This window comes from Lynx rufus, unplaced genomic scaffold, assembly GCF_022079265.1.
Source record: "Lynx rufus isolate CCGP_SWC_20201006 ecotype Redwood Valley unplaced genomic scaffold, mLynRuf1.p SCAF_1, whole genome shotgun sequence".
NCBI lineage: Eukaryota > Metazoa > Chordata > Mammalia > Carnivora > Felidae > Lynx > Lynx rufus.
In genome coordinates, this window is record NW_025814823.1 from 820,388 (window position 1) to 835,259 (window position 14,872).

Consider the following 14,872-nt stretch of genomic DNA (forward strand, 5'->3'; position numbering starts at 1 on the left):
ATAGATATACAAACATTCACTGAGGCACTGCTTTTACCAACAACCTGGAAAGAGAACTACAGATAAATCAACAGAGGATGAGCTAAACTAATTATACCCACTTAACAGAATATATGCAGCCATTTAAAAACTGAGACGGGGATGCCTGGGTGGCTCAGATGGTTAAGGATCCGACTCCATATTTTGACTCAGGTCATGAGCTCATGGTTCAGGAGATCAAGCCCCACATCGGGGTCTGCACTAACAGCTCTGAGCCTGCGTGGGATTCTCTCTCCCTCTCTCTCTGCCCCTCCCCCACTCATGCACAAGCATGCTTTCTCTCTCTCAAAATAAATAAACTGAAAAATAATTTTTCTAATAAATTAAAAACAAAAAACCAAGATCTGGAAGTATGTACTACTGTAGAAAGTAAAATAACAAGGTACAGAGAAAGATAAACAGAAGACTCTTTGGTTATAAATAAATACACATACATATCTACTGACATATTCAAGTTTTCTTTTCATTAAGGGATATACAAAACAAACTTAAAATATAGAAGAAACCTGTGATTCCTACAAGAAAGCAGAAGGGGGGACAGGGGAGGAGACACATTTTCTGTACTAACTGGGTTTTCTATTTCCATGAAAGGTCAACCAGAGAGCCCTGTTTGTGTTTCTGCACAGCCACAGAACACAGATTACCTAAAATCTCTCCACCACCCCAATACACCCTTGGAAATGCTGTATGAAGTATAAAATTATAGAATAAAAGAAAACTACAAATTAAAAACAGTTTTGACTAACAATGAAACAAACTAACACTGAAACAAATTACCAGCAGATATCTGCTGAAATAAATGTAAGATGTACTTCAGCAAAAGTAAAACCAGGAGTAATATAAACTAATCAATGTGCTTTTCTAATATTATAAACCAAAAATACCGTTAACAGGGGTTACAAAGAAACATACAAAAAACAATGAAAAAACAAAAGCTCAGGGGAAATAACTGCAAAATTACTGTGCTTCAGAACTCAAACTGGAGGTGCCAGGGTGGCTCAGTTGGTTAAGCGTCCAACTGCAGCTCAGGTCATAATTTCACAGTCGAGTTCGAGCCCAGAGTTGGGCTCTGTGCTGACAGCTAAGCCTGAAGCCTGCTTTCAGATTCTGTGTCTCCTCCCCCTCTCTCTGCCCCTCCTCTGCTCATGTTCTGTCTCCCTCTCTCTCTCTAAAAAATAAATACATACATACATACATACATACATACAATGTCCTTAGAGATGAGGCAAATCTTCTAAAAGCTCAGAAGAGCTTTATAAGGCCTAAAGAAATATTGCTGTTTGTCAACACTATATCCTCAAATACCTCAGTGTCTTCTTCAACTGACATTATGTGCTGAAGAAATGACTGTTATAATACCATTTATCAGCAGCAGCAACAAATAGCTTATACATGTATAAATGCTTCCATATTTAATCAGTTATGTGCTAAGATTATGGCATGACTGTAGACAGTGGCAAAGTGCCCAGCAGGCTCTGAGCAGAAAACAATTCATATTAGAGAGAAGTACTAGAGCAATCATGGAGCCCAAGAAACTAAATTTTTTAAAATCCCCCAGTTGATTCACATGTGTAACCAAATGTTAAAACCATAAAACCACCAGACTAGATAAAACTGAAGGCCTCTCTTCCAGCTCTAAGCAGCAAATGATTCTGAAACCTCATCACATAAAACAATTTTCAAATTTTCTGCTACATAAGAGACTTAATCTTTAAACATAGTACATGACAATAAATGAGTTCAATTTTCTGAAGAGTAAACTTACAGAACTGCTAAGTTTAGAATCCAAATGAAACCAGAAACGTCTGACTAGTTTCTATAGTTGTTGAGCTGGATTGTTTTTTAATGTATTTAATTAGCATCAGCACAGTTAGTGACTTCATACATGTTCAATAAACTTTTACTGAACAGAAAAAACAAACACTGGACTTTTAGTAATCAAAACTCTACCAAAAGGATTTAAATTTTTTTTTTTTTAACGTTTATTTATTTTTGAGACAGAGAGAGACAGAGCATGAGCGGGGGAGGGGCAGAGAGAGAGGGAGACACAGAATCGGAAGCAGGCTCCAGGCTCTGAGCCATCGGCCCAGAGCCTGACGCGGGGCTCGAACTCACAGACCGCGAGATCGTGACCTGGCTGAAGTCGGACGCTTAACCGACTGCGCCACCCAGGCGCCCCTCTACCAAAAGGATTTAAAAAGATGAATGATGATCACATTTTCACCTTTTAAAGAAATACCAGCTCTAGTATAAAAAATACTTTAGAGGAGACAAAGATTAAATAACAGTCCAATAAGAAGGCAGTCAGGGCGCCTGGGTGGCGCAGTCGGTTGGGCGTCCGACTTCAGCCAGGTCACGATCTCGCGGTCCGTGAGTTCGAGCCCCGCGTCAGGCTCTGGGCTGATGGCTCGGAGCCTGGAGCCTGTTTCCGATTCTGTGTCTCCCTCTCTCTCTGCCCCTCCCCCGTTCATGCTCTGTCTCTCTCTGTCCCAAAATAAATAAAAAACGTTGAAAAAAAAAATTAAAAAAAAAAAAAAAAGAAGGCAGAAATCTAGGTAGATATCTATAGTGCCTTGATCTCTGGAGGTAGTCAAAGAAGGTAGATAAATGTTTACTAAATGCTTACTTTAAAAAACAAAAACAAAAAAATTAACACAATAGAAAGCAATCAGAGGTTTATTTTTAACAAATACAAAACTATGGGGCACACTGGTGTCTCAGTGTCCAATTTCAGCTCAGATCCTGATTTCACCGTTGTGAGTTCAAGCTCTCTGCTGTCAGCACAGAGCCTACTTTGGGATCCTAGGGATCCTCTGTCTCCCTCTCTCTCTGCCTCTCCCCCACACTCGCGTGTGCACGCACATGCTCTCTCTCTCAAAAATAAACATTAAAAAAAAATACAAAATTATTACAGATAGTTGAAAAAATGAGTGACAGGAATTACCAGAAGAAATTATTTGGAGAATTAAAGAAGGGGAAAGATAAACAGTAAAGATAGGCATAAAAAGAAACCTAGCAGAGAGGAAAGAAGTGGGCTTCTACATATATTCAAGCAGCTTGTCTTATGGTTAGGTATTTGACCAGTAACTATGAGAATAAATTATCACCCATTATCATTGTTCTTAAAAATTCAGTCAGCTCTAGGGGCACCTGGATGGCTCAACCCAGCTCTTGATCTCGGCTCAGGTCATGATCTCACGGTTTGTGAGATCGAGCTCCAAGTTGGGCTCTGCGCTGACAGAACAGAGCCTGCTTGGGATTCTCTTTCCTGTGTCTCTGACTCTACCCCGCTCATGATTTCTCACTCTCGAAATAAATTTAAAAATAAAAGTACAAGTTTTTGTTCTAGGGGAGCATCATTGGCTCAGTTGGTTAAGCATCCAACGACTCTGGATTTTGGCTCAGGTCACAATCTCACAGTTCATGGGATTGAGCCCTACATCGGGCTCTGCACTAACAGCATGGAGCTTGCGTGGGATTCTCTCTTTCTGCCCCTCCACTGCTCATGCACATGTGTGAATGCTCTCCCTTTCTCTCTCAAAATAAATACACTTTTTTTTTTTTTTTTACATTTATTTTTGAGAGACAGAGTGAGACTGAGCACAAGCGGGGAAGGGGCAGAGAGAGAAAGAGACACAGAATCTGAAGCACAATCCAGGCTCTGAGCAAGCATTCAGCACAGAGCCCAAAGCAGGGCTCGAACCCATGAATCATGAGATCATGACCTGAGCCGCAGTCGGTCACTAAACCGACTAAGCCACCCAGGCGCCCCAATAAACTTTTTTTTTTTTTTTAATTTTTATTGGTACTCCACTTAGTTAACATACAGTGCTATATTAGTGTCAGGTGTACAACATTTGATGTGACTTTTGCCAAATCCACATACCAAGAATTACCCACTGGGGGCGCCTGGGTGGCGCAGTCGGTTAAGCGTCCGACTTCAGCCAGGTCACGATCTCGCGGTCCATGAGTTCGAGCCCCGCGTCAGGCTCTGGGCTGATGGCTCAGAGCCTGGAGCCTGTTTCCGATTCTGTGTCTCCCTCTCTCTCTGCCCCTCCCCCGTTCATGCTCTGTCTCTCTCTGTCCCAAAAATAAATAAACGTTGAAAAAAAAAATTTTTTTTAAAAAAAAGAATTACCCACTGTGCTTCTTTTTGCCAGCAGAGTCATCTATCTTCTACTGGCAAAATTTAACCACTTTAATAACATCCAAGAATACTACTTATGTAGGCAAAACTTATTTTAGTAAGTTCTATGGTTTTGTTTTAATTTTCTTTAACGTTTATTTATTTTTGAGACAGAGAGAGGCAGAGCATGAACAGGGGAGGGGCAGAGAGAGGGGGAGATACAGAATCTGAAACAGGCTCCAGGCTCCGAGTTGTCAGCACAGAGCCCGACACGGGGCTCGAACTCATGGACCGTGAGATCATGACCTGAGCCGAAGTGAGACGCTTAACCAACCGAGCCACCCAGGCACCCATTTTGCTTTTTTTTTAAGGAAGTTCTCTTGGAAAAGGGAGATTTTTGTTTCCGTTACAGTGAGTTCCAACTACCTTCTAACTCATAAACAGCAACTTAAATAGTATGTGCCTTAAGAAAAAAAAAAAAATCATACTATATCTATATGAAAACCCATTTTACCTTGCCTCATTAGCATTAATTGGTGTTCATGCCTAGCTGCTTCCATTTCTGCTTCCAGTTTCTCTTTGGCTTCTCTGATGTTTCTATCAACCTGCTCACGCTGCTGCTTTTCCATTTCGTCAAGAGCCTTCCATCGAGATGCATACTCAAATTCAAATGTCCCAGGTTGAGCAAAACGTGGTGGCTGTTCTCTTTCCCTAAGAGTTTACATTTGAAAACATACAGAAATCTATGTTTAAAAGGCAAAAAAACAACAAATAAGAACAACAAGAACTACCATTTAGCAAGCAGTTACAATGTTCATGGCACTGTACTGGGCAAGTACTCTACATGAATTACCTCATGACAATATGGTAATTCATGTTTTAACAAGCTTGAGTTTAAGAAACTGCCCAAGGATGCCCAACTAGTACGCATAGAACCAAGATTCAAAACTAAGCAATCTGATACTACCTACAAGCTGCACTCCCCTAATTATCACCTTCAATAAGGCTTTCTGGTTTTCCCTCAACAATTTTATATAAGGCAACATGCAACACAGGAATCAAATATGCCCTAAATAAATTGTCTAGAATCAAAGTTGTTCTCTAACAGTAACCTTTAGGGGCACCTGGGTGGCTCAGTCAGTTGAGCGTCTGACTTCAGCTCAGGTCATGGTCTCACAGTTCATGAGTTCGAGCCCCACATCAGGCTCTGTGCTGACAGCTCAGAGCCTGGAGCCTGCTTCAGATTCTGTACCTCTCTCTTTTCCCCCCTTTCCCCGCTCATGCTCTGCCTGTCTTTCAAAAATAAGTAAATGTTAAAAAAAAAATTTTTTTTAAGTAACTTTTAGGCATAGTAATAAAAGCAAATAGTTTATTGAGTGTTATGTGTTAATTGGCTACACCAAAAAATAAAGGCCTAAACTTATTACAATTGTAGTTATTTAATACTTGTTTTTCCTTGTTAGACTATGAACTCAATGAGGATGTGAAATATGTCTGTTAAATGCTATACCTCAAATACCTAGCACGTTATCTGGCACACTGTATATATTTAGTACTTATTTCTTGAATGAATGCATAAAAGATGAGCAAATGACCAAAATAATTAAAAAAAAAAAAAAGAATGACGTATTAATGTACCTGAAATTCAAAGAATTTTTTCAATTATTCTTGCCTATAATAGCTTCTATTAAAAAACATTGGTAAGGTGCCTGGGTTGCATAGTCAATGGAGTGTCCAACTCTTGATTTTGGCTCAGGTCACAATCTCCTGGTTCTGCACTGTTAGTGCACAGCCTGCTTGGGATTCTCTCTCTCTCCATCCCTCCCTGTTCATGTGCACTCTCTCAAAATAGATAAACTTTTGAAAATAAATAAATAAAATTTAAAACATTGGTAAGAACATAATCCGTACCCCACCAATAAAAGTATAGATGTCTCAACAACAAAAAATATACATTTCCTGCAATCCTAAATTTTAACTTTCATTTTAGGGTGGGGAGGGAAAGATGGGTAGGTAAGACAAATTTGGGAGATAAAGGGGGAGGTCGTCAGAGGTAAAGATGTAGTCACAAGAAACAGCTTCAAATATTTTTAGAGGCACATAAAAAAAAACAAAGTTAACTATGATCTAGGTATTCTATACCTAAAAAATACTTTTTCTTTTTTAAACATGGACTGGGAAAGGGGAAAATTGGGGGAATCAACCATGCACTAATTTTTCTGAAAGAATTATTTATTATTCAGTAGTTCCTAGGTCACACTTGGACTATAACTGTAAATATTAAAAAATCTTAATTTTCTCCAGGGAAACACTACTGAAACAATATGGATTTGGGGAGTTAAACTAAATTTGAATCATGGCTCTTATGCTGTGAACATTCCCTTCTAAGTACAACTCTTTAGCAGTAAAACTGGAAATATAATGAGATCTTGTAAGGTTTGCTGGGTTAATTAAACCATTATATAAGCAAATTTTCCTATATGCATATAAACTCCACTTTTTGTAACACCCTTACAATTCCAGTTCTCTAAACCCTGAATCCAGAAAGTATGCTCTAGTTCAAATTTGTAATGGTAAACTATAACCAGAAAAAAAAGTCAAGCATCTAGTAAATCAGTCTTTGGAAAAAAAACATATGAGAAATCAAAGGGGTTCTGAATTATAACTGATCCTTCTCTCCTAAAATACGTTCTTTCCTTGCTTCAAGGACACACTGCTGGCTGATCCCCCTACACCAATGACTGTTCCCACTCCTGTCTTTGCTAATTCCTTCTGATATTCCAAACCTCTATATATTGGAGTATTCCAGGGCTCAATCCTTTGACACAGTTTTCTATCACACGTGGTAACTGCAGCCCACAGAGCTCATCTAAATTCCAGATGCAAATCCAACTACTAACTTGACATCTCCACTTGGGTGTTCAAAACCATTTCAAACTGTTTAACATGTCCAAAACAAAGTTCCTGAACTTCCTCCCCCCAAACTGCTCCTCCTACAGGATTCTACAGATCAATCATTAGCAATTTCCTTATTTCCAGTTACTTCTGCCAAAAACCAAGTAATCGTGCTTTTTAACTCTTTTTCTCCCACGTCCATCAGCAAATTCCAAAGTCTATTTTCAAACTATATCTATCCAGAATCTGACCACTTTTCACCATCACCACTGTGAGCTCCTAACTCATTTATCTGCCCAATTCCACCCTTGACAATCTATTCTTAAATCAATCGGTAGCCAAAGAGCTTCTGTTAAATTTAGGTTTAAGCCACTACCCTGCTCATTCCTTTCTCATACAATACAAAAAGCCCAATCAGCTCAGTACCCAGCAAGACACAATAATCTGCACTCCTCCCAAGGTTTTATCTCTACCTCATCTCTCCATCCTTACTCATTATGCTCCAACTAAACGGGCCTCTCTACTGTTCCTAGAATCTCTCCAGAGTCTTCCTTCTTGGACTTTATAGTTACTATTTCCTGTGCCGAGATCACTATTCTCTATTCCATCCACGTCTGATACCTACATAGCTAGCTTCCTCCCCACCCCTTCAAGCTGTTAATCAAACGCCACCCTCTCAGGTAGGCTCCCCAACCACCTATACAAAGAGCCACACCACTCTGCTCACAGCAGCCACTTTCCCCTGTCCTTCTGCCGTATTTGTTCTACTAACTTTACTGTTTACCTTCCTTACCACCCCAACACAGCCTGAATTTCTGGCCTATTTTGTTCACTGAAACATCTCCTGTACCACGCATGTAATAAGCACTCATATTTCTCATTTAAATCAACCATAAAGAAAAACATTCAACTGCCCTATAATCAAAGAACACTAATTAAAGTAACATGAATAAAATACCATTTTAAACATCAGCTATCAAATCCTAAAATCATAACATCCGTTTTTTGTCACGATAAAGAAAAACACCTTTATACATACCAAAGAGTATAAATTGGTATGTTATTTCTGGAAAACCATTTGCCAGTATTAATCAATTTTAAATATGCATACCCTCTGATCTAAGCTTTTAGACCATACATATACCTATAACATCGTATGTTAACCTTTAATACGGGTTTTGTAATTTTTGATTCCTTATTTCTTGTGTGACTCCACCACAAGAAATGTCAGCACCAGGAGGGCAGAAACAGTTCAGAGTTGCACTGACCACACCTAGAATAGTGCCTAGCACAAAAGCACTCCATTATTTGCTGAATTCATGCATGCTCGTGTTTTATCTACCATAATGAACAAGTGACTGGTTAAAAGTAATAAAATATATTCATACAGGCAACTTATGTAAAAGTATTTCTAACATATCGAGCAAAAAGCAACTAGTACACGAATAATACACATTTTGAAAACTGGCTATTTTTCTTTTTTACCACTAGGAGTGCTTATCTTGTGCCACATTATCTAACTAGGATCTCCCCTGCTTTACCCCCACCAAAAGTCTCCCTTTAACCTGTAATGTAACTAAAGCATACTAATTAAAAAAATATTTTCATGGTACCTAAATTATATTGTGTCTCTGTCATAATTACTGATAGTCTCCATCTAGCTACCTACTCCGGTCCCAGTTATAAAAGCAGACTTTCCTAAGTTAATGTTCTGCCCATTATATACAAGAAGAGCATTCCATGTAGACCAGGCCACTCTATTAACCAGATTATATGACTGGACAGAAAACCTTGTAATCCAACAATACTTGACAATAAATGTCATGTAACATCCTTGAAAGCACATATCTAAAAATATCTTTATTAGTAAAATCTTACTTATGATATTGTTGAGTTTTCTGCATTAGCTTCTCTGGCAAGCCATCTTCATCATCAAACTGCTCCATAGGCTCCACAATGACTGGACGAGGGGTCCTGGATAGGTAAAAAGCATAAGAATTAATACAATGTCTAGAATTAACATCCTCCTAGAAATTCTTTATACTAATTCCAAGATACATGCGGCGCCTGGGTGGCTCAGTCAGCTGAGCGACCAACTTCAGCTCAGGTCATGATCTCACAGCTCATGAGTTTATGTCCCACGACAGCTCAGAGCCTGGAGCCTGCATCAGATTCTGTGTCTCCCTCTCTGCCCTTCCCCTGCTCATTCTCTCTCTCAAAAATCATAAACATTGGGGCGCCTGGGTGGCGCAGTCGGTTAAGCGTCCGACTTCAGCCAGGTCACGATCTCGCGGTCCATGAGTTCGAGCCCCGCGTCGGGCTCTGGGCTGATGGCTCAGAGCCTGGAGCCTGTTTCCGATTCTGTGTCTCCCTCTCTCTCTGCCCCTCCCCCGTTCATGCTCTGTCTCTCTCTGTCCCAAAAATAAATAAACGTTGGAAAAAAAAAAAATTTTTAAAAAAAAAATCATAAACATTAAAAAATAATAATAATTCCAAGATACATACTTGGGAAATTTCTTGAGAAAAATGTCTCAGAAGTTACCATATATACTCTATTTTTTTTTTTTTTTTTAATATTTATGAGAGAGAGAGAAAGACACAGAGCACAAGCAGGGGACAGGCAGAAAGAGAGAATCCGAAGCAGGCTTCAGGCTCTGTGCTATGAGCACAAAGCCCAACATGGGGCTCGAACTCACAAACCGCGAGAGCAGGACCTGAGCCAAGGTGCTCCCACCCCCCCCATATACTCTTAAAATTAGTCAATAAACATTTGCTGCACCAGATACAAATGAACGTTAAAGTCAAACAAAAATGAACGCTTGTTTTTAGAGCGCTGCCTATTCAAAATGACAGAGGAGTAAATCAACAACTGTGAACCTACATAACCACTGTAGTTAATTTTTACACAGCACAATGGAAAAGAATGAGCACCTGATTCATATTTTATGTATGTGGAATTATTATCCCCATATCCCACCATCCCAAACTCCCATATCCAACCACCTTCCAGCCTCCCTGCGTCTAACCAGTCTTGTTCAGAAAAGTCTTCCTAAAACCTAAAATGACATCTAAAACACACTGGCCAAGCAGCCAAGCAAATAGAGAAGGAGAGAGCCAGAAGACACAACACATTCAAGGTGGAGGTTGGGGGAAAGAGGAGACAAGAGTGGATGATCAAAGATAAGACTTGTAAACCCTCCTTCTTTACTACTTTCCTAAGTAAAACAAAAGGATGGGAAAGTTCACTGAGGAAGACAAAACAGGGAAAGGAAATAGAATGGATGATATGCTGACATCAAAATTTTCCTTGCTATTAACTTTGTAAGGATTTTATAGCCAAGAGCAAGATTTAAAAATTATACCACCAAAAGTACCCATGTGTGTTTGGTACAAACATTTTCTTGTAGCTTTGACTGGACTCATTTCTTGTAGCTTTGACTGGACTCATTTCTAAAATGATCCAACAGTATTTTTACCATTTTTTCCAAATTAGCAAATACCAGGACTGATGTGTTTTCAGTGATAACTGAATGCACTGGATTCATTTTTGTGAAAGTGGATTTGATGGCCTATCCAAGGAATGGATTACAGATGATCAGCTGGATGAGAAGCACCTAAGGATTTATAGATCCTGTCAAACTGTTGGTGATGACATCATCATTGGCACACCTGCTATGTTGTCACTGCTACCATCACAGTCCCCTACATGTCATCTCTAATAATACCTCTGGAGGGCGTGGCTGCCTAATCCAGTAGAGAAGAGGCTTTGGTTCTTCCAGCTCCTGCCTCCCAATTATCACACTCAAAATACAGCATATTCATTTGACAGGACTGAACCATCATCTGTACATGAAGATCCACATCAATCTTTCTTATCATCAGTGCCTTCTACTGATAACAGAGCACCTCCTCTGGTACTTGCAGATGTTTTGTTGATTATGTTCACCTTTTGGAACTATGTAGGCCTAACCACAAGTAAAAAATCTTTGCCTAAGTCTTAAAAAAAAAAAAAAAGAAAAGAAAGAAAGAAATTTTGTTCCTATCAGTCTCTTACCATGTAAGTAATAGTAAAATCTATACTGCCTTCAGAAAAAAACAAATCACTTAACTTTTGCAGCTTTAACATAAGAACTAAGAAGTAAAGGGGCTTTCTGGATTCTAAAAGCTTCCCTTTACAAATAAAGATCCTGAGAGTAACAAAGACTTCAAATTCTAAACTGTTATTAAAAACGATTATTAAAAATGATTCCTGGGGAGCACCAAGCTGGCTCAGTTGGTGGAGCATGCACCTCTGGTTGCAGGTTGTGAGTTTTGAGCCCTACACTGGGTGTAGAGATTACTTAAAATCTTTATTTAAAAAAATTATTCCGGGACTAATGAAGACATTTTAGACAGAATAAGAAATAGAATCAAGTGCGGAATACCTTGGGGTGACGATGAGATTATAGAAACCGCAGATAAATTAAGTGGGAACCCAAAAGAAAAGAGCCTTACAGGCCTCAATTTTAAGGGTGAGACCTCATATCTAACATCTAAAAGCAGAAGTGTAATAAAGAATGAGTGGGGGGCCTGGGTGGCTCAGTTAGTTAAGCGTCCAACTTCAGCTCAGGTCACGATCTCGCGGTTCGTGAGTTCGAGCCACATGTCGGGCTCTGTGCTGACCACTCAAGACCCTGGAGCCTGCTTCAGAATCTGTGTCTCCCCTCTCTCTGCCCCTCCCCTGCTCACACTCTGTCTCTCTCTCTGTCTCTAATAAACAAATAAATAAAATGAGTAAATACAGGGGCGCCTAGGTGGCTGTTTGTTAAATGTCTGACTTAATCTCAGCCCAGGTCTTGACCTCAGGGTTGTGCATTCAAGTCCCACACTGGCCTCCACACTGGAGCTACTTTAAAAAAAAAAAAAAAAGAAAAAGAATGAGTAAATACAGCCTCATAGATCATATGCAAGCCAACGAGGTATGAGAAAGCAGCTGAGAGTTCCTGAGACCCTGGGAGGATGTGTTACTTCTAAGAGGACCCAAAGAGGTCCAGGGACAAATGAACAAAATGCACTATATGGACCACTTACCCACTGGAAGCCACTGCAGGACCACACACACCAGAAAAATAATGCGGCCGGGTAAGAACTACATCTGAGCAAGGCCAACAAAGAAACTCACACTCCCCCTATTTCAATACCAGAAGGCCTCTACCATCCAAAAGAAAAATCAGAAAAGGAGACTCAAGAAGGAAAACGTACTAAGCAAATCATCACGCTCAGAACATGACAGAATTACTTAGAAATGACAAAATTAATTTTATGAAGTCAAGGAAATGATGAACAAAATTAGAGAATATAATGACATCTCTACTATACTCCCAAATAATGCTGAGTTTGTAACAAAAATTTTTCAATTTTCAACATACGAATATGGGCCACCAGACACAAGACATCAAAGTGAATACAGCTCTCTGAGACAGAACTTAACCAATACATACAAATGTTATGGGGCGCCTGGGTGGCTCAGTCGGTTAAGCGGCCGACTTCGGCTCAGGTCATGATCTCGCGGTCCGTGAGTTCGAGCCCCGCGTCAGGCTCTGTGCTGACGGCTCGGAGCCTGGAGCCTGTTTCAGATTCTGTGTCTCCCTCTCTCTGACCCTCCCCCGTTCATGCTCTGTCTCTCTCTGTCTCAAAAATAAATAAACGTTAAAAAAATTAAAAAAAAAAAAAAACAAATGTTACATATTTATACCTACACCTAGGATTCCATTTCTAAAGAGATACATGAATAAGTGAGCAAAGATCAGGCAGTCACAACCACGTTCATCACATTACATAAAACAGAAAGACCATGTGTAGTGTTCAAAAGATGTCCTTAAGAGACTCTTATTTTTGTTCATTGGGCTGTATGTTAAAATGTGAACATTTATGGTTTCACTGTATGCACCACTGCCTGTAAAAATTCCTTTTGTCCATTATCTCACACATCTTATTTATTTCACTTTGATCTGTGTTAAAAAAAAAAAAAAAAAAAGGATTGTGTTGTTTTCTTTTTGAAAATATTTTGGGGATAGAGAGCACGAGTAGGGGAGGTGCAGATAGAGAAGGGGACACAGGATCCGAAGTAGGCTCAGCGCTGACAACTAAGAGCCCACTGCAAGGGTCGAACTCAAGGATGGTGAGAGCATGACCTGGGCCAAAGTCGGACGCTCAACTGAGTCACCCAGGCACCCCAAAAAAGTTTTTAAAACCTAACATAAGTTCTGTTTATAGGTATAATTACTAAATTTACTCTTTTTAGTAGTGTAGAAAAATATTTCATAGGTATAAAGACTAAAAGGAAACAAATCAGTGATCAACCATTAATGCTCAATCTGGAGGTTCTTATGTGTAGAGTTTCTTCTCCTCACTCTGCTCTAAACTAATCCATCACTGGTTTAGCTGTAATACTGATAATTGTCCATAGTACGTTTTACAGAAGTCAGTGAGTCCTGTGAAATCCTACCATTTGGAAAGGACCTCTGATTATGTTTCATGAACATCTCTTCAGATTTTCCTTTCTGCTAGATATATATAATTTTACACAGAATAATTCACCTGTCCATGCTTTCTTCAGACATCCTTTATCATTCAATATAAAATGGCACCATTTCAGATGTATGCATGCACCATAATTTTTAACCATACTTATTGGTGGACATTCAAGGTTTCTATGTTTTCTGAAATGAAACAGAATGATTAACATAATTGTGACTGGGGCACCTGGGTGGCTCAGTCAGTCAAGCATCCTACTCCTGGTTTCGACTCAGGTCATGATTTCATGGTTTTGTGAGTTCGAGGCATCGGGCTCTGCGCTGGCAGTGCTTGGAATTCTCCCTTTCCCTCTCTCTGTCCCTCCCCCACTCACCCTTTCTCTGTCTCTCTCAAAATAAATAAACTTAGAAAAAATATATATTTGTGACTGATCTTTCCTCACTTGTTCAGGGATCTCTTTAGAAGCAGAATGGTGAGAACAAGGTGACGTGATGACTTAAAAGATGATGCAACCTTTTGCGTATGCAATTAAAAAAAGGATTATGTAAGGACAATTTGTTTCACTACTAAATTCTTACACACATACAGCATTTTTGCAGGGTTTTGTCAATTTTAGTCTTTAATATAGCTGAGAATTGAAGAGTAATGATAAACAATTCTTAGGATGATAAAGTACGTTTTATGACAGAGGAAAAATAAAATCACTAGGACCTATATGATCTCAGATTACAAAATAACCCAATGGACCCATATGGTAAATTTTATGGAGAAAAAAAGTTTATTTAATATTCTTTTTGTTCTTCTGAAGACCTCTAATAAATAATAAAATATCAACCTTTATAAATACTTCTCAAAAACGAGTATAAAACTAAAACTGGACCCAAATGACACCAACAGTGTAAAAGTTATGGGTGTTTTTCTGGAAAGGTAAATAAATAGTAATTCATACTTCCACCACCAGCAGGTATGGCTAGATACCTCTTGTGTTTCCAATTTATATAAGCAAAAGCAATATTACAGTATTGTTTTTATTTAAGTATTTCTTCTGAATCTAAAAGAACCCCATTTAACAGAAAGATGTGATGAAGCAAATAAAATGATGGAAAAGTAATCCCTGGAAAGTAGGAATATAAGATAGGAAAGGTATGAAAAAATTAATGTATCAATCCCTTATCTGCTTAAAGAGTTACCAAAATAGGCCTGAAACAGCTATCCCACCATGCTAACAGATAAGGCTGATTTTCTGTGCCAAAACTGTGCAAACAATGTGGTTTATGTTGAACACAAACCATCTAA

At 39.1% G+C, this 14,872-nt stretch overlaps 1 protein-coding gene across 2 annotated transcripts in view; it reads right to left on the minus strand.

The window, feature by feature from the left end:
* PSPC1 (paraspeckle component 1) overlaps positions 1-14,872 on the minus strand; it is a 75,111-nt gene that overhangs the window by 44,100 nt on the left and 16,139 nt on the right. For both annotated transcript variants that reach the window (XM_047077408.1, XM_047077401.1), the window contains exons 3-4: positions 8,939-9,034; positions 4,680-4,876 (exon numbers count right to left, since the gene is read on the minus strand). In XM_047077408.1, coding sequence (XP_046933364.1) covers positions 4,680-4,876; positions 8,939-9,034 — 293 coding nt within the window. The remainder of the gene's footprint in view (positions 1-4,679; positions 4,877-8,938; positions 9,035-14,872) is intronic.